At 55.0% G+C, this 20,139-nt stretch overlaps 1 protein-coding gene across 1 annotated transcript; it reads left to right on the plus strand.

The window, feature by feature from the left end:
• The first annotated feature begins 69 nt into the window (after positions 1 to 69).
• FAM229A (family with sequence similarity 229 member A) lies at positions 70 to 973 on the plus strand. The gene is made up of 3 exons (XM_008521866.2): positions 70 to 206; positions 288 to 434; positions 708 to 973. Exons 1-3 carry the CDS (start codon positions 70 to 72, stop codon positions 808 to 810), a joined length of 387 nt encoding a protein of 128 aa, XP_008520088.1. The 3' UTR covers positions 811 to 973.
• Positions 974 to 20,139: the final 19,166 nt, after the last annotated feature.

Raw genomic sequence — 20,139 nt, forward strand, 5'->3', positions numbered from 1 at the left:
GGGCGGCGGGGAGTTCCTGGGCCGGAGGAACGGGTTCTGTGAGGTCAGCGCGCCGTGGCCAGGGTCACAATGCAGCCCTTCCCCTCGACGCCCGGGCCCGGACGCGCCGCAGACACCTGCCCGGCTCCGCTTGGACCGGAGCGTCCTCCCGCAGCCAGGGCTCGGGCAGCTGCTTCCAGCCTGGGTCCGGCCTCGGCCTCCGGCAGGTGAGCAACGACCCAGGGGGCGGGCGTGGGGAGGGGGCGCCCCGCGGCCCTGGAGCAGCCTGACCGCCACTCCCCGCGCAGAGCGCCCCGGGGCCTGGACATGAGTGCCCAGGAGCCCCCTCAGGGTCGGAGATTCCCCATTGAGGCCGGAGACTCCCCTGGCTTTGCTGCCGCCCCCGAGTCCCAGGACAGCCCAGAGCCGGTAGCCACGGAGCACAACCCGGTCAGGTGAGACCGGCGCCCCTCCCCCGTGAGCCCTCCTGCCGTCCCAATCCTCCAAACCGCCCCGAGGGGGAGCCGCGTGGACTGCTGCGCGCCGAGCGCTTCCGGTCCCGCCCCTGTCCCTCTTCCCATCCCGACACCCCCCTCCGCCACCACGTAAGACCCACCCCATCCACGCCCTAACCTCGGGGATCCCAGGTGCCCTGCCCGGGTGCGTCCCCAACAGGATGGGCCGGGCCTCCACCTCAGCGCCCCCCCGTCGCGCCCCGCCTTCCCCAGGCCGCTTCGACGCTGCCCCGGCTGCCACTGCCTGACGCTGCTGCACGTGCCCATCGACGTCTACCTGGCCATGGGCGGGAGCCCCCGGGCCCGCGCCACCTGAGTGCGCCTGCGCACGGCGGCTCCGCGGGAGCCGGGCGGGGACTAGGCCCGCCGGGGGCCACCACGCTGAAATCGCGCACGCGGAGCACGAGACAATGATGCACATTTTAAAATAAAAGAATGATGCACATTTTAATAAAGCACAGCATAAACTGTTCTTTCCACTCCGGGCTGGTTGTGTATGTCTATCCCGTCGGATGGGCCCGCCGACTCCTCCGCCCCATCCAATAGGACCTTCCCTGCAGCTGTCTCCTCCCTTGGACCCAGCCCTAGGGAACTGCTTTTCTGGGTCCGCTTTCTTGTGGGGTCCAACCCCTCCCGCCATTTGTTGCTGGTCATGACCTCTTACAGGGCAACCTTTCCGCGTGGGCCATCCCTCATCTTGGTTCTCCAGTGAAATTCGCCTTACTGTGCCGGACTCTGGGGGCCCAGAGAAGCTCGGGACCAGACGCAGAGGACAGACAGCTTAAAGAGAACGGCCACCCACACCAGGCCCATTTAATTCTCCCAAGATGGAATTAGGTTTTCCTACCTGCTATTTTGTGACGCTGGGCACCTCTGGCTTTGTTAGAGGGGTTAGGAGCTGCCTTATCCATCTTGAGTCGTGGTTTCTCCGAGGACGGTGGGACCAGAAAAAGATTGAGGAAGAAGTTGTTTGAAAAACTTTGATTTCTTTTTCCTGTTTTACGGGTGAGGGAACTGAGTCTTGAGAGACTTGCCCAGGGACCCCCAGATGAAAGGTGATGCGAGCACATTCCTCAGTGTCTTCAGACTTAATGACCTATGAGCCATCCATAGGAGGCGCCGAGGACAGGAAGGCTGCCTGGAAGTGCAGTATTTAAGCTGAATATTTTCCACTTTCCAATTTTGCTTTAATGAACCTGTATCATTATTTTTTTTCCGCTTTTTTTAATTGAGGTCACAATAGTTTATAACATTGTGAAATTTCAGTTGTACATTATTACTTGTCAGTCACCATGTATATGTGCCCCTTCACCCCTTATGCCCACCCCCCTGCCCCTTTCCCTTCTGGTAGCCACTAATCTATTCTTTTTGTCCATGTGTTTATCTTCCACATATGAGTGAAATCACATGGTGTTTGTCTTTCTTTGTCCGGCTTATTTCACTTAACATCACACCCTCAAGGTCCATCCATGTTGTTGCAAATGAGACGATTTTGTCTTTTTTTGTGGTGGAGTAGTATTGCATTGTATATATACCGCCTCTTCTTTATCTATTCATCAGTCAATGGGCACTTCAGTTGCTTCCACGGCTTGGCTTTTGTGAATAATGCTACAGTGAACATAGGGGTGCATAAGTCTCTTTGAATTGCAGATTTCAAGTTCTTTGGATAAATACCCAGTAGTGGAAGAGCTGGGTTGTATGGTATTTCTTTTTCTTTTTCTTCTTTTTCTTTTTTTGGTGAGGAAGCTTAGCCCTGAGCTAACATCCCTTGCCAATCTATCTGCCTCTTTTTGATTGAGGAAGATTGTCCCTGAGCTAACATCTGTGCCAGTCTTCCTCTATTTTGTATATGGGACACCCCACAGCATGGCTTGATGAGCAGTGTGTAGGTCCGCACCAGGGATCCGAACCTGCAAACGCTGTGCCACTGAAGCAGAGTGCGCGGACTTAACCACTATGCCACCGGGCTGGCCCCTGGTATTTCTATTTTTAATTCTTTGAGAAATCTCCGTACTGTTTTCCATAGTGGTTGTACCAGTTTGCATTCCCACCAGCAGTGTATGAGGGTTCCCTTTTCTCCACTGCATCCTCTCCAACATTTTTTTTTTCGTCTTGGTCATTATAACCATTCTGACACGAACCTGTCTTGTTTTAACATTGGAAATAATATATGTAACCCAAAGGTCAGGTTTGGCCTCCCGTCCCCTGAGATCTAAATGCAACTGACTCAACACCCCTCCCCTAATCCACATGGGGTAGAAGTCCAAGCCCTCCCCAGAGCACTTCAGAATCCCATGGTCACCTGAAAGGGCCACCCTTCTCGACTTCCACACAAAATGCCCTCCCAGGCAGTCCCAAATGTTATTGGGACTTATTGGCTGTTTGCCAAAACGAGTCTACTTCGAAGTGAGGACTTTAGACTTGACCATTCAGCCCCCTGGTCCTTTAAACACCCTGGCTCTTGAAAGCTCCTCCATGCCTATCTTTCCCCTGCACCAGAATAATCCCTGGCAGCTTCAGGCCATAGCACTGGCTTCTCTCTCCTCCACTCCTCTCCTCCTCCATGCTGACCTCCTGCAGAGGCCCCCTCCCTCTCTGCCCCCGCCCCCACCCCCACCCTCGGACTCTCAGTTTCTCTATTAAGTAGAGTAATCCACCTGTTTCCATTCCCACCAAACTCCATGCAGGCCCTACTCAGCCTAACAATCAAGCTGCTGCTCTGCAGAAAAGGGGTCTCCCTCCCCATAAACAGTGCTCACCCTCCTTAGGAGGCCAGTGCAATTTTAAAGATTTTATTTTTTTCCTTTTTCTCCCCAAAGCCCCTGGGTACATAGTTGTATATTCTTCGTTGTGGGTCCTTCTAGTTGTAGCATGTGGGATGCTGCCTCAGCGTGGTTTGATGAGCAGTGCCATGACCGCGCCCAGGATTCGAACCAACGAAACACTGGGCCGCCTGCAGCGGAGCGCGTGAACTTAACCACTCGGCCACGGGGCCAGCCCCCGAGGCCAGTGTAATTTTAGAGAGAAAAAAATGATTGGCCTCTGTATTGATAAAGTCTCTCCATTGCAAGCAACTGAAGTTAACTTAAGCAAAAAAGGAATTGATTGTTTCAAGCGGCTGGGAAGGATATAAGCTAGTGATTAAAGGAAGAACTGTAGGAACCAGGGCATCCATCGGGCTGGAACCAAGGATTCAACCCGACCAGGACTGCCGCATCCTTCCCCTCTCATCCCTGATTATCTCCTCTGGGCAGGGAACACGGCTGCAGCAGCTTGGAAAACCCAGGAAGGGGGAGCTGCTTTCTCCCACTCTCAGTATTCCTATGCCTGGAAGGGCAGTGATTGGCCGTCCTTAAATCACATGCACGCTCGTTGGGCCAATTACCCTTGCCAGGGAGACGGGAGACTATAATTGACCAGGCTGGGCCATAGGTAAGCCTTCCCCTGAGGCACAAGCTTAGCCAGGTGATTGACAGCATCACCAGAAAATAATGAGTAGACATGGAGAAAAAACATTCTGGGAGCAGAGACAGCTCATGCAAACATTGGAAGATTGGGTATGCCTGGGAGCAAAAAGAAGGGGTAGTGAGTGGCAGGGGCCAGGGTTCCATGGGACTCTGTTCCATGGCAATCAGGAGCCTTGGACAGTGTGGCCGGGCATCAAGCTACTGGGTTCTAGTTCAGGGTATGTCCCTGACTCAGACAGTACAGGTCCAGCAGCCAGGCCTGTGCAGGGCACTGGGGATTCAGCAGTGAACTTGACAGATAAGACCTTGGCCCTCAACTCACATAGCCTAGTAACGACCTGCTGGGAGGCCTCACTCAGTCAATTCCCTTCCCTCTGGGCCCATTTCCTCACTGGTGAAATAAAAAAAAGAACATCAGCTGATCTCTATGGACCTTGCCAGCACCAAGATGCTGAATCCTTCTCATTCTTCCTTTCTCCCTTCTCATTTCTCTCACTTCCTTTCTCCCATCTTCTCAACCCTCCTTTCCTTTAAAAAAGATTTATTGCCACCTCCCATATGCTTGGATATTGAGGGATGCAAAGATTCCAGACACACGCCTTGCCACTGGGCCAGACCCTGGGGCTAGTTCACTCTAGAGTGTCCGTGGGCAAAGGGAAAGGGCATCTCAGGTGGAGGGAACATGTGGGCAAAGGCCCAGAGGCAAGAAAGTGGAGGGCAAGTTCAAGGAATTCAGTTCAGTCCACTTTCACCAATACCTGCTTGAGCCGCACCAGGTGTGAGAGCCTAGGCCTGAATCTGACAGATCCCCTGCCCTTGCAGAGCTCAGAATGCAGGGGATCCAGGAAGGAGTTCACAGAAGAGAAACTGGATCAAGGAGTCCTTGAGTTTGAACTTTGTTCTGTAGGTGGCCGGGAGCATGAAAGGCTCCAACCTGAGTCACTTCACTCTCCTATTTCTCTTCTTTTCCGTTCTGTCCTCTGTTTCTTCTTCCTCTTTCTCTCCCCCTGGAAAAGTCACTGGCCTAAACTCTAGTCCTGGATTTGAGTCCTGACTCTGCTATTTGCCAGCTGTGCAACGTTGAGCTGGTTACTTAGCCTCTCTGAGTCTCCATTTCCAAATCTGTAAAATGGGGTTAATGACACCTGCTGGGAGATTTCAGTAAAGTCATGCGTGTATGGCACCAAGCAGGAATCTTTGGCACAGCTAGCACTCAATGAGCAAGAGAGGCTGCCACTGCAGCTCACTGTTGGCTTCAAGGGGCAGCAGAGAGCCAGCCAGCCCTGTCTCCAAGGGCTGGGCGCTGTCCCGCCCTAGAGAGGGTTGGGGAATCCCCCTTGCCTCCCTCTGCCAACTTCCCAGCCGTTCTACTCAGGAGCCGAGGAACTTGGCGGGGGAGCCTTTCCAGGGGAATCCCCAGGTGGGAAAGGCAGAACTGCTTCCCTCATCCGAGAGGGTAAAGCTGTCCCCAGACGTCAAAGCAGGACCCCCAGATCCCAGCCTTATTCTCTGGGCCTGAGGAGTGGGGAGGGGCCCGGGGAAAAGGGAATGCTCGAATTACTGCCTTCCCTGACTTTTCTCTCAAATACCTTATTAGCCAGCCCTTCCCTAAGGGACCCCCTCTTAGAAGGAGGGGGCGAAGTACAGATGGACCCCCAGGTTACCATGGAGACGGCAGGGAAAGGGTTGCTGTATTGCCATGGTAACAGCTGACGTCAGCACTACCCTTTCTCATCGCTTGATATGAGAGGGGAGCAGCCACCCCAACCACAAGCAAATCTGCCACAAAGCCTCCCCCCCTTACTGAGCCAATCAACCAGGGGGTCGACAGGCTTAATATAGCACAGGACTTCAAAGCACAGACTCTGATGTCAGTCACACCCTGGGTCAACTCCTCGTTCTGCCTTGTTTTAGCTGCGTGAATGTGAGCAAGTTCCTTCACCGCTAGAAGTCTTACATGTACAGTGGGGATACACAAGCTACGTGCCTCCGAGGGTTAGCGTGAGGACTGCAGGGGATCATGCAGATAATGGGCGTTGGGCCAGCTCATGGGAAGTACGTACGGCTTTAGGGACTGTCAAGAGTCCTGGGGATCTGTTAGGGACTTGTGGCCCTTCAGGTGCAGACTCACAGCCCCTAGAGGGCCCTCAGGACTTCCAAGGACTAGACCCCCAAGTTTGAGGATCTCAGAATTTGGGGGTCTCAGGGTAGAGCCAGAGACAGTGGAATTTCCAGACTCTGAGGAAACCCCAGATGCCACTTACCCTGAAACCCCATCACATCCGGACTCTGACCAGCTTCCCCTTTCTCCTCCCCCGCCCCCCCCCCCCCCCCCGTCCCCTCCTAGGCCTTCTTAGCAGCCTTCTACCTCCTGGCTCTCCATCTGCTTCTCTAGGAAGGAGGATGGATGAGGACCCATGGGACGACATCAGGCAACCTGACACCAGATACATCAGTGGGGTGGACCCCACAGGGCTATGGCTGTCCCAGCTGCCACTGGCCTCTCCCCACCTGCCCTTGGGGTAAGGGCTCCGCAGTCATTCTCATTCCCTCTGTCTTCCCCAGTCCCCAGGCCAGGTGACCACATTCTGCCTCAATTCCACTGCCGCCACCCTGGACCAGTCCTCCATCGCTATTCATCTGGATGACTCCAGCCGCCTCCTAACTGGTCTCCCTGATTCCTTCCTCTCTGGATTCCTCCAGTCCAGAATTATTTTATCAAGGCTGTCATTCTCCTGTTTAAATCTCATCAATGACTTCTTTATATCACTTGTCCAGCCACACTGGACACCCCCAGCTCTGCACAAAACATCCTTCCCACCTTTAAGCATGCCATTCCTTCTGCCCAGGATAGCCTCTCTCCCAGTCTCACTTATCCTCCAGATCTCCACCAACTGTCACATCCCGAAGAAGGCTCCCCTGACCACGTGTCCTTCCCCTCCCACAGCACCTGCTTGCACCACTGTCTACTCACCTATTCCTTGATCCCTGTTGAATGCCTGTCTTCCCCATCACACTATGGACTCACGGAGGGCAGGGGCTCTGTCATATTCATTCTCACATCCCCAGGGCCTAAAATGGGAGGGCTCAGGAGTTTATAGAATGTCTGCACTTTAGACTAGCTCGTGAAATGACTGCTTGATAAGTCCACAGAGTGCTGGGAGGAAAACGAATAGCAGAGCCAGCTGGGGGTTCCAGAATGGCTTCCCTAAGGAACTGACACTGGCACTGAGATGATAAGCAGTTACCCAGGCAAAGACATCCCAGTGGGAAATGTGCCCAGCACTGGGATTGGTATGTGCCATGGGCGAACGTGGTGCTAAAGACACTGCGCAGAGGGACATACTCACGTTTTGGGAAGACAACACTGGCTGCTCTATGGGAACAGACCACGGAAGAAATAGAGAGTAGCAGCGGGAGACAATTCAGCAGCTGCTGCAGCCTCCCAGGTGAGAGGCCATGGGGCCTTGGACCAGGTGCTAGCAGTGGAAACGGAGAGAAGCAATGAGATTTAGATAGTCCTGGAGAGGACAGGATTTCACAGCTGCTTGAATATGAAAAGAGAGAGAGAGAGGGAAGAGTCTAGAACCAAGCCCAGATTTCCAGTTTAGGCAACTGAGAAAATGGCCAAGCTGAGGAACATGGGAGGAAGGGCAGGCGTGGGGCATGCTTCCTGTGAGGTGGGACATCAGGGGGAGGGGTCCAGGAGATAGGCACGGGGCAGGGAAGAGAGGTCAGGGCTGAGATCCCAAGGTGAATCTCTGACACAGGTGGACACCAAAGGCATGGGAACCCATGAGATGCCCCTGGGACAGACTGTAGTGGGCCCAAGAACACCCAAGATTAGGCAGCAAGCAAAGGACGAGAAACTGGCCACGTGGCAGCAACCAGTAAGAGCCCAAGACAAGAGTTCACAGTGTCCAGAAAAACAAGGGCACAAGAGTATTTCAAATAGGAGGGAGTATTTGTGTCAGAGTCGGCCACTGCTAAGGGGTCAAGTCAGATAAAGCCTCATGAGCATCCCTTGGATTTAGCAACTAGGAGGTCAGTGGTGACCTTGACGAGCTGCTCCTGTGGAATGGTGGGGGAGGAAGCCAGATTGCAGGAATGGAGTGAGGGAGTGGAAACCGCGTGTGTACCCAACTCTTTCAAGACTGTTGGCTGTGGGCTCGCCTGGTGGTGTAGCAGTTAAGTTCGCACATTCCGCTTCGGCGGCCCAGGGTTCGCCAGTTCGGATCCCGGGTGTGGACATGGCACCGCTTGGCAAGCCATGCTGTGGTAGGCGTCCCACATATAAAGTAGAGAAAGATGGGCATGGATGTTAGCTCAGGGCCAGTCTTCCTCAGCAAAAGAGGAGGATTGGCAGCAGATGTTAGCTCAGGGCTAATCTTCCTCAAAAAAAAAAAAAATGTTGGCTGTGAAGGGGCACTGGAGAAGAAGGGGTTGAAGGAGGGCTTTCTTCTTTTTCAAAGATAGGAAAGACTGGAGCCTGTTTGTTTGCTGCTGGGAAGGAGCCATGAGGGAGGGAGAGGTTGGAGACAGGGAAAAGAGGAAGGGAAGAGAAGAGGGAGTTTCTCCAAGGAGCGAAAAGATGAGATTAAATCTCCAAATATGGCTGCACAACTGGGGGGCAAGTCAGGGCCTGTACTGGGCTCTGGGGGCTCAGAACAGCTGCCCACTCTCCCTAGCAGCCAATGTGAGTCACTCGGGGGCAAATAGCCTGAACTGGCAGTGTGGGAAAGAGAGCTGGGCCAGCATGTTCCCCAGGATCCCCAGGGGGTCAGGCAGCAAGGCCTAGCCTGGGCTCTGAGCCCTGAGCCCTGAACCCCATGCTCTGAGCAGAACAAGGGTACAAAGTGTGGTCTCACCTTTTGTGGGGGCTGGCAGGAGTACGAAGCCTGGGTTTTACTTTTGGCTTTTCTCTGCCCCTGTCTGAACCTCAGTTTCCTGTTCTGCAAAAAGAGTGGGTTAGACCAGATCAAGAGCTTTTAACATTTTTGCAGGGGAAGCGTGGGGGGGGGGGGGGCGGTGTCAGGGGTCCTTTCTCACTTCCCGCCAGAAATATATGTGTGTTTGGAACTTTGCAGACAGTTTAGGAGCTCATTCACGGCCTCTAGAAAAGAACTCCTGAACTGGAGTTGGCTGAAGAGCCTTCTACCTCTGGCATTTAAAGCGTGCTGGAGCGAGGGGAAAGGCTCTTATAGGGCCACGAGGGGCAGAGGTGGGGGGCTCCTAAGCCTGGGAGCAGCAAGGCCTTTCGAGGTGTGGGTTCTGCCTGAGCACAGCATCAGGGATCTGTGAGCATGATCTGGAGGACCCTGGGTGGGATGGGGAAGCGTTTATCCAAGGGGCCGCCGACTTTCCTGCCCTCAGCCCCCTCTTGCCCCCTCTGCCTATCTGTCCTGTTCCTGAGGGTCAAGTGTCTCAGAGGATCTTGGAGATCTGGTAACCGCCCCCTCGCACTGAAGCGGCTAAAGGCAGACCATGGACTAGACCCGCCGGAGGGGCTGGCACTGCCCCCACCCCCTCTGCCAGCCGACGCCTCTTGCTAAAAACAGCCGGGCCCGGGGCCTTTCAGGCCACCCCCTCCAGGCCCGGGCAGGTATTAGAGGCCGAAGCTGGGCCAGGCGAGCTGGACACCATGCTGTTCACAGAGACCGCCCACTTCGTGGTGAATTTCCTTCTGTCCAGGTGAGGCGGCCCGGGGAGGGCACCGGCGGCATAAAGGGCCCAGATCTGGCAGCTGGGGGGAGGAGGCGCTCAGGCCCTCAGGAAGGCCCCGATGGGGGCCTCCAATCCCCCTCCCTGACCCTCTAAATCGACCAGCAGTGACCCTGGCCCTCGCCCCGCCGCGTCTGATCTGAGGCGGCCCCCTCCCCGCCCGTCGCGCCTCCTGGGGTGACCGCTGCCCCGTCTCCCCCGCAGGCAGCCCCGGGCCACGACCCCGCATCTCCTGGACCAGGTGTTGTGTTTCTGGGGCTGCCGAGGCCCGGTCCTGCCGGCGCCCGCCTCCCGCCGCAGCCTGGCCGACCACTGGCTGAGCCCGCAGCGCCGCGCCCGCCGGGCGCCGCCTGCTGCTGGCCGGCGCGCAACCTGCCGCCCCCACCGGGGGCCACCAGCCCGGCCAGCCGCTGCGGAGCGCGCCCGCGCCTCCCGTGAGCGCGCGGGACAGAGCGGGGGCCCCTGGGGAGGGAGGGGCGGGGCCTACTACAGAGGGGCGGGGTCTGCGGGAAGAGGCGGATCCCCAGAGCCCAGGGCCGGTCAGGAGCTGGATAGGCTGGGCTTGGCGGTACCTGGGAGCGGGAGGAGGGAGCGGAATGGGGTGGGAAGGACGGGGCCTGAGGCGACGAAGCGCGGAGGAAGGGGCGGGGCTAGGCTGAGTGGGCGTAACCCGGAGGGAGCGGGAGCCTTGCCCCCACCCTGTCTGCCCAATTTCCCTCCCTCCAGGTGGAAGCACCAGTGGCAGAATATTAACTACCAACTCCTGGACAAGAGGAAGAGCCATCTGGTTCCCCTGCGCCCGTGAGAGCGGAGAGGGGCGGGGCCAGGAGAGGGCGCGACCCCCGGAGGGGCGGGTCCAGAGGCGGGGCCTAGCGGAGGTGTGGGGGAAGGGCGAGGCCTGAGCGCGACGTCTGCGGCGGCCTTGCCCGCTCCAGGGCGAGGAGGGCTTGAGCCGATGGGAGAGGCCCCGCGGGCAAGGCGTGGGTCTCTGCGGGGTTATTCGTCCCTGCCCTTCTCTGACCCCTGCAAGTATTTTTTAAAAGGTTAACAAATTTGACTATATTAAAATTTCTGTTCATCAGAAATCACCTAAGAAAATAAAATAGAGCTCCAAACAGGGATCCTCAAACATAATGCCAGCTTTGTGCCCCCGTGCAGGGAGCGCAGGGACCAGGATAGGTCGTGCCTTCTGGCACCAACTGGGTCAGCCCCAGGGGAGAATGGGCCTGGTGACCAGGCTGAATGAACTCAGGGAAGGAAGGCTCAGGGTGGCTTGAAGGGCACTGTCTCGGCGACAGTCCTGAGCATGATCATCATGTGTGCGCTTCACGTTTTTGTGCATCTCTGAATGTCTGCATCCAACTCTTAGCATGGCTCTGTTTCACTGTGCATCCGTCTATCTCTGGTCTCTGTGTCTGTTTATTTATTCAACAAATATTCACGTAGGGCCCATTTCAGTGGTTTGTGCCAGGTTTATACTCTGAGTCGCTGGATTCACTTTGGTGAAACAAACAGTGGAAGTCCCTGCCCTCAGGAGCTTACATTCTGGTTGGGGAGGTAGATGATACAAGAGGTCAGGGGTTTGAAAAGAACAAAGTGGACCGTGTGCTACTTTACGTGGAGTGGGCAGGGCCTCTGTCTTGTTCACAGACCTGGAACAGCGGCTGACTCATAATTGGGGCTCAGTAAAAGTTGAGTGAATGCATGGGTTGGTCAGGAGGTCCTGTCTGAGCAGGTAACTCTCAATCAAGGCTTGCAGGATGAGGGACCAACCACTCCAGACCCTGGGAAGAGTGTTCTGGGTAGAGAGAACGGCATACATCTAGAGGGCGGCCTCTTGCCTCTGGCCGTCTGTCCTGGAGTATCCTGTTGCTGTGTCTCTGCTGTCTGTTGTCTCTGTGATCTTGGGAGCTGTGGGGCAGGTTTAAACAGGGCCTCCCCCCAGGGTCTCTGGAAGTGAGGTCACTGCTGAGCTGATTCACCACACTGGCCCACTCTGGCCTAACTGGGCTGGCCTGCCATTCCCCTGAAAGCTACCCCTCCCCCCAGCAGCCTCAGTCCCACGACCTCTGGCTCCTTCCCAAGGTAGCATCCTGCAGCCCGGAAGGAAGTCCTTCGTCCTGTCTAACCACAGTCCCTGCTGAGCCAACGCCAGGCCTTTCCTCTCATTCTGCCTTGTGGGCAGAGGGCAGGAGATGAGCTGGCCCTGCAGCAGCAACCTAGACAGAGATCCCAGTGAGGACCTGATGAAATGGGGGTGACAACCCTCTGGCAGCCCCAGGGAGGTGAACCTCTGAAGCACAGAGATAATCACTCCTCCTAGAGGCTTCTGCCACATCCGTTATCTCATTTAATCCTGTAATATCCCATCTTACAGAGAGAAAGTCAGGCAGGTCCAGGGAGGAAAATGTGGCAGAACTGGGACCAGAACCCAGGTCTCTTGATAAAAGAGAAATAATCACAACAACTAATATTTGTTGCACATTTACTCTCTGCCAGGTACTGAGCTAAAACTGCATACATTTTCTTTTTTAAGCCTCATCACAACCCTGTATGTTGGGTATCCTCATTCCTATCATCCTCAGATAAGGAGAGTGAGGCTCAGAGCCATTAAATGACTTGCCCAAGGACACCCAGCTTGTTGGTGGCAGAGCTGTGTGTGAGCCAGGCAGTCTGGCGTGCTCAGCTCCACACCCAGGGCCCCGGGGTTCCAGAGGAGTGTCATGGATGTCTGTTTTCCAGAATGTGAGGAAACAGGCTCCAGGTTCATCACATGGTGGTCCCAAGGCCGACTTGTGCAAGCCAGGATGACAGGAGGACGGCCTGGGAGCACTGCTCGATCCCATAGCCCTTCCCTGTGGCTGAAGATGATCCACCTTCGCCCTGTCTCCTGAGGTCTCCGTGTTTCTGCCCTTCACGGCCCAAATAAAGCAGCTTTTGCCTCTCTCTGGCCCTCTCCACTTTGCAGGGTGATGATCTCAGTTCCTTCCATTCGCATACACTGTTAGACTGAACCCAAAGGCTGGGAGGGCATCTGCTGCCACCCCTGACCCTTCCACTGCTCCCATCTCCCCCGTGAACCCCCCAGTGGGATAGCCTAGATGACCCAGACCTGGCTCCTGCCCTCTAGACTCTCGCTGTGCCATAGAAAGAGAAAGGCAGAGACATACACCAGCTCAGTAAAGTGCCACAGGAGAGTGATATTGTTTGGGGCACAGTGAGTCCTCTGGTGAGTGAGGAAAGCCTTCAGGAAGGGTCTTGAGCTGAATCTTGACAGGTGGGCAGGCACTGGGTAGGCATAAGTAGCGCTCCAGGCAGATTTGGCAGCACAGAGAAAGGTTTGGTCATTTGCAGGCTGAACTCCTCATCCCACTGAGGGAACCGTGAGACTGGCGGCCAAATGGGCTCTGCTTAAAATGAGGCTAGCTGGACTGGAGCTTCAAAGACGTTGAAGGCTAGAATAGGGGCTGGACATTCTCCGGGAGGAAGTAGGGAACCAAGGACAAGTTTTAAACAGGGGAGAGACATGGTCCCATCATGGCATCTCCAGGCCTAGAGAGTCTCAGAGTCCACTCGGGCGGGCAACAAGTGGTCTGCAGCCCTCAACTACACCCAAGGCCTGCGGCACCTGTCCCTGTGCTTCCCCTTACCCTCTCCCAGATCGTACTCAGGACTGAGGCCAGGAGTGGATCTTGCCCAAGCCTCCCAGCAGAGGGCAGAGGGTGCTGATGGCTAAAGGACGGAGTTTTGGCCTGCCATCCTGATTCATCCTCTCGATGGTCAACAGCAGTCCCCGTTCCTCACACAAAACGACCCACTTATGACCCACCCCCTGTCCTTTGTGGGGGTGTCAGTCACACAAACAGGAGCTACAGGGCAGCGCCCCTCACCCCCAGCTCCCGAAATCCAGCAGACTCCTGGCCCCCCCCTCCTCCGGCCCCCTCTCTCTCTCTGGACTTCATCTTCTCCTTCTCTGTCCTCTGACCTGGCCTAGTTCAAGCCACCATTGCTTTCACCGGGCCAGTCTGATCAATTCTTCCCTGGTTTTCTTGCTTCCAACTCTGTCCCCTCTAATCTGTGTCCACCTGGGCCTGTTTTTCTGTGTCTTGTAGGTCTCTGTAGGATGTATGTCTGGGTGATCTCCAAGGGCAGCTGGAGATCTGGAGAGATCTGGGCTGGAGATGGAGATTTCAGAGTTGTCAGCATACAGATTCTCTCATAGATAGACATAAAGAAAGAAAGAGGAGAGAGAGGAAGGGGAGAGATCTCTTTTTTCTCTTTCTCTCCAGCACAAATATCTCACCTGACCCATAGACATCCTGTGGTCCTAATGACATCATGTGATCCTGATGACATCCCAAAGTCACCTCATCCCAACTCATCCAAAACTGACCTCTCTGTTTCCACACGTCCCCTGCTGCTCTTCCTCTAGGCTTCCTGCGTACACTTTGGCACCTCCTTCCAGCCATTTGCCCAAGGCAGATCCTTGAGCACCATCCACAGTCCTTATTCCTCCCAACATCTGTAGTCTTTTCCTAAGTCCTGTCCGTTCTGCCTCCCGAACACCTCCCATACCTCTCTCCCTCTGTCTTCCTCCACCCTTCCACAGCATTTGACATGGTGGGTGACTCATTCCTTCTGGAAACCATTTCTTCCCTCTGGCTTGCAGACACCCCTGCACCTGGATCTCTTCCTTTCCCACCGGCCATCAGCTGAATCCCTGCTAGCTCCCCTTCCAGAGTCTAAATGTTGGGGAGCCCCCAGCACTATCTTCTTGAGATATTCCTTCTCTCTAGTGGATTGCACCCAGTCCTGTGGCTTCAAATTTGGGACACCCATCCACTGTCCTCTGAAGTCCAGGCTCCTAGATCCATTGATTGCCAGCCTGATGTCTCCAGGGGGACTCTTGTAGGCATTTCAAACCTAAACTCTAAGGCTACACTCGAGATCTCCAGCACTGAAAACAGACCCTAGCTCAAGAAATGTTGCTGTTGGCTGACTCTCCCCTCCATCCTTAGCTCTGGCCCCCAGCATCTCTTGCCTGCAACGCACCCATGTTTCCCTGATGCATAGCAGGAAGAAGGACAGTCCGGGCAGAGAGACTCCTGCATGAAGGCAGAAAGGAGAGCGAGGTTCTGGCTTGCCGGAAAGCCCAGAGTGTGCTATGGGGATTACAGAGTGAAGACCTTAAATAGGAGGTGCAGGCTTTGTCCTGAGGGCAGTAGGGAGCCACAGAAAGGTGTAAAGCCGAGGGGGGATGTTTCATTTTACATTTCTTTCACTCCTTCATTCATCCCTTCCCTCATTTACTCCATCAGTCAACAGATATTTACTGAGCACCCTCTATTGGAAAATAACCCTGAGACAGTGGAGAACAGCTGGAGGGGATGGACTGGTGACAGAGAGACAAGTGAGAAGGCTGATGAAATGGCACAGGCCCTGGCCCAGGTGAGAAGGGCAATGGTCTTGGAGGTGGAGATGAGGAGATGATGAGCTGAGGTGGGTGGCCTGAGTTGTGGGAACCCTAAGCCCAGAGGTATGGAGCGTGTGGTGAGGAGAGCCATCCTTTCCTCCTGGGGAATCTGGAAAGTCCTCAGGAGTGGTTTGATCTGGGTTTTAAAAGAAGACTAGAAATTCAGCAAGTAGAGAAGTGTAGAGAGGCATTCTAGGTGGAGGGAACAGCATGCTCAAAGGTCCTGAGGTAGAAGAAGCTCAGCACTGAGGAACTGAAAAGCCAGTAGAGTTGAAGTTCAGTGGGCTGAGGAGAAAGAGGAGAGAAATGAGGCTGGGAGCACCATCTCTCTGGAGTGCAGCCTGGAGCATTAGGGAGGGATCACCAGGATGTCTGGCCTCCCTGCGCAGATGGGAGAGGAGGAGAATGTGAGGAGAGGCTGGGAGGGGACAGGCAGATGAAGTTTGTGTTGGAGGGGGTTCCACAGTATGTCTTTCTGGGAAAAGTCACTAAAAGAAGGTCCTAGTGGGACACTTATGGGGTGCAAGAGGATAGGGAGAGAATCCTCAGGTTTCTGGGGAGAGGCACATTCCTTCCATTTAAGGAACTGATTGAGCCAAATAAATTTCCCTCTCAGCAATTCAGCATCCTTGGAACAGCCCGGTCAGTCCCTCCACCACCTTCCCAGAAGCGAGTTGATGGAGGGGACACAAGGTTATCTCAGGGTGGTTCTCACTCCTACCTCCTCTCCCCAGGGCAGGAAGGGAAGAGAAAGGAAGGGAATGGTCACACTGCTGAGCCAAGTTTGTATCAGGCCATTGCCCAGCATTCGGCACCTAGGAACATTGTTGAATGCTTCCCATGTCCTCTGTGCCTAGGTTCTCAGTGTTAAGGGCTTTACTTGATGGTACTAGGTCATTTATCTCACAGTAACCCTAAGAAGTAGATACTATCATCATTCCTATTTTACTGATGAGGATACTGAGGCTCAGAGAGGGCCTAAAGCCACACAGCTAGGACGTGATGGAGCCAGCTCTTCAACACTACAAGTGCCTCAGCACGACAGTACCTCTCTGAACCCTTGCCACAACCTGAAGTGCCGCTCAGGGTCCTCGTTTTACAGAATGGCCATTATGAGGCTCAGCGAGGGGAAGGGATTTGTCCAAGGTCACGAAGCTGGAAGGCAGCCGTAGTTTGAGTCCAGATCATCTGAGGAAGAAGCGAATGGGAGAGGCGATGGGGCCAGGCCTGAGCAGCATGGAGAGGAAGGAGTGGGACTGGGCACTGGAGTAGGAGAGGCTTTCAGTTTCCCTTTTAAAGGGACTTCCCCTAAGTGGGGGATTTTGGTTGGAAAGTTGCAAGCAATCCATGTTCCATCGGTTTGGCCACCTCTTCCCCAAAGGCACCGAGGATCTGAAAAGAAACTGAAAGTTGGGAAGAGGGGAGGGTGGGGAAGGGAGAGGCTGAGGGCAGCCCGGAATAACTGGGTTGAATTTCTGGTGACCTCATCAAGCCTGGAGGAGACAGGCAAGGAGCTGGGATTACACACCTCTTTGCTGTTGGGGAAACTGAGCCAGAGAGACAGCTCTGTCAGGTAATGGCTGGGCCCTGTCCAGTTTATGCACCCACCCATACCACACACACACACATGCGCACACACATGCTTGTGCACTGTATATTCACACACACAGACAAGGGGAAGAGGGAAGGGAAGGGAGAAATAAAAGATCTAGGTGGCCTAAAATTCTGAAAGGGAACTTTCAAAATCCCTGTCCCTGTGATTTGGTGACCGGTTGGATGGCGGGTCCCAGTGAAGGCCTTCTGAGGTGCCCCAGTACCTGGTCCTGGGTTCAAGGCCCGTGATTGGCAAGGAGGTTGCAGACCTGGGTCCTGCTGACAACTGAGCCAGAAGCCAGCATGTCCAGGGTTCTGGGCAGTCAAGTCGCTGGGGTCCTGGCCCTGCCGCTGCCTTGCCTCTGCCTGATGATGTCCCTAACTACGCCTCCCAAACCCGAAGCATCAGAGCCCTTTGTGGACGCCTCCAACTGGACCTAGCACTGCGATGCTCCTCAGAGCTCCTGCAAACCACCTTCTGCCAGTTCTGACCTCCTCCTCTTCTGCTCACATAGACACTCCGCCTCACTGGGCGTCGGCCTCCTCCTCTCTAAATGGGAACAATGATGGTACACGCTCTACCGGGTCATGAGGTAATGTTGTATGGAAAGCAGTTGGCACTGGGCTTGGCATACAACAGGCACATAATCAATGCTAGCAGCTATGATTAGTATTACTGTTGGTCATTCCTGCCTTTTTAAAACTCTCCCAGTGGTCAAGGATCTCCATGATTCTGTGCTCTGGGATTTTTTACTCCCCCCTCTGCTGGCTCCCTCCCAGGCTCCTTCCTGGGGCCCTCTCCCACTGCCTGCTCCTCCAATGACACGGCTCCCGACTGCCCCAGTACTTCCTGGGTGACCTCATGCACTGCTTGGCTCCAGTTACTCTCTTATGAGCAGTCACCAGAGGCCCAGATTTCCTGGGGTTAGTTCTGACTTAAAAGCTTCAGTCTGTTTGCTCTGTAAGGTCACTAGCCAGACTGGGCCCTGGCTTTTGGCTCAGGAAACGTGATTGCATGTCTGTGCGCTGAAGCATATGGACTTCAGGCTGCCTCCTGGATGTCCCCCTGAATGTTCCCTGGGCACCTCAAACTCAACAAGGCTGGATTCATTAACTCTGTCCCGAGTTCTTTTTCCCTCTCATGCCCTATCTCAGTCAATGGATCCACTTTGTCAGCTGTCACCCAAAACAGAAATGTGGTGACAACATTATCACTGCCTTCTCCCCACCCCATCCCTGCACCCAGCCAGTCACTGAATCCTGGGGATCCTGCCTCCTAACTCTGGCTCCAGACTAGGCCTCTCCCTCTATCCCCACCCTCACAAACCACTTGCTGTTCCCACTTTGTCCCTCTCTCAGCTTCTCTTCCATCCCCTGGCCCACCACATGCCCCTCCTGCATGCAGCCCACAGGCCTCTCTTTGGGCCCTGGTCTGGCTCTTTCTTCTCTCCTTAAGGCACTGCTTGTCTCTTCCCCTGGATGGGAAACCCCTGAGGGCAGGGGCCATGGATGAGTCACAGCTGATGCTCTACCATGTGGGAGCTGAAGGAGGAACTCTCATCTTTGTGAGTGTGAATCATGGAGCCCAACTTCTTACTGTACAGAGGAGTAAACTGAGGCCCAAAAGGAGAGAGGACCGGCTTATGGTTGAAGAGCAGGAGGAGGTGGACCTGGGGTTGGAACTAAAGGCTCTGCGTTCAGCTCATGCTCCCCAGAAGGAGATGGAGACCCTGGGGCTGGGAACTGGCTCGAGACACCATTCCTGAGACCTCCGTTGGGACCTAGCCATTCTCTGCTGTCTCTTCCCATCTCCAGGCTTTTGTATATGCTGGTCCCTCCACTAGGAAGGCCCATCCTCCATCTCCGACTGCATATTGCCCATTCCCACTTCACTTGGCATCTAATCTGATCCCTACCACAGGGCTCCCCTTAGAGGCCTCAAAGTGTCCCCCACCTCCTTTATGGGGCAATGTTCTCTTCTGCCCTCCTCCCACCTTCAGCCTCACACGGTGTCTCTCCTGAGGCCCCAGGCTTCCTGCCCGGGAAATTCATTCCCTTCTGTCCAGGGGAGTTAGGAGCGTCTTGGGCCAGGGCCAGGGTCTGAGCCCGTACCGGAGAACTGGGACAGATGACCCACAGACAGGTGAGGGGGTGAACATGGGGTTTCTTCCCCCTGTCCATCCCAGAGTCACCCTGTCCTTCCCATTCCTCCTTTCCCTGCCATTCTGTCCCAGCAAAAGCTCACCTCTCCAAGGTTCTGACCACCACAGCCTCAGGGACCCACTGAGACACAGCCACATGGGGACACTCTTCCCTCCACGCACTCATAGATATTCTCTCACACAGCCACACACACTCATAGTTATACACCCAATCACATTCATAGTCACCAATACACAGGGACAGACGGGCACACACCCAGAAAGTCTCAGAGAGTCACCAAGAGTCATCAAGCCTCTCTCTCTCACCCTAAATACACACAGCCAAACAAAGATGCAGACGCACACAACCACAAATGTACACACCTGGTCACACACACACACCCACAGAGTCACAAAGTCTCTCAGATACAGAGCAATACACAGTCACACACAGAGAAAAACAGACACACACAGTTGCACATAGGCCCCTGGAGACGCAGAACAATGGGCGCATTGTCTGGGCTGGCAGCAGCTGGGGAGGAAGGAGCCGCAGTGTGGACGGAGGAGGCCACCGGGGGTTGCTGTACCCACCCCCTCTTCGGCCGCCCCGCAGCATCCTAAGCCTCTTCCCTCTTCCCGAAGGCGGATTCTGCAGGGACCTAGATTTGCTGAGGAATTGGGCTCCCAGGCGCCCCCTCCCCAGCCCCCTGTGATGTCTGGTGGGAGATGCAGGGGCTCCCCTGTGGATGAGGCTCCCTCTGGGGCTCTGGAGACTTAGAATCCTTTAGCCTTGATGCTCCTGCCTCCTCCTGGAATCATCCAGGCAATTTGCCTCTCATGCCCTCAGGGCAGCGCCTGGAAATCGGGAGCCCTGGGATCTGCTCTTAACCTCTAACCCCAACCCCTCCAGGACTTACACACCCTCCATCTGAGCCCTGCCAGCCGGTGCGGGCAGCGCCTGGCAGCATTGTGGATTCCCTATTGTGGCCAAGACAGAGATGCAGGTCACGACGTCCATCCCTTAGTGGTGGTGGGTGGAGAAGTCACTGTCCTGTGAGTGAGCTGCACTGCCCCAAACCAAGCTCTTTGCCTCCCACTCTGACCAGGCAGCCCCAAATCTCAAAGGAGCATTCTTCCGGGGGTTTCCGTACAGCCCCCAGCCTATTTTAGCAGGTCTCCTTGACTCTCTCACCCTCAGCCACTGGTATCTGCTACGTGCCCCTCAGCATGCCACTTTCTCTTTCTGAACT

The sequence above is a fragment of the Equus przewalskii genome, chromosome 2 (genome assembly GCF_037783145.1).
Source record: "Equus przewalskii isolate Varuska chromosome 2, EquPr2, whole genome shotgun sequence".
Taxonomy (NCBI): domain Eukaryota; kingdom Metazoa; phylum Chordata; class Mammalia; order Perissodactyla; family Equidae; genus Equus; species Equus przewalskii.

Excerpts from the sequence above, each read along its gene's own strand:
- FAM229A (XM_008521866.2), top strand. The coding sequence starts at position 70 with ATGCAGCCCTTCCCCTCGACGCCCGGGCCCGGACGCGCCGCAGACACC. Across the intron at positions 207-287 it reads CCGGCCTCGGCCTCCGGCAG|AGCGCCCCGGGGCCTGGACA; the intron begins GTGAGCAACGAC and ends CTCCCCGCGCAG. Across the intron at positions 435-707 it reads ACGGAGCACAACCCGGTCAG|GCCGCTTCGACGCTGCCCCG; the intron begins GTGAGACCGGCG and ends CGCCTTCCCCAG.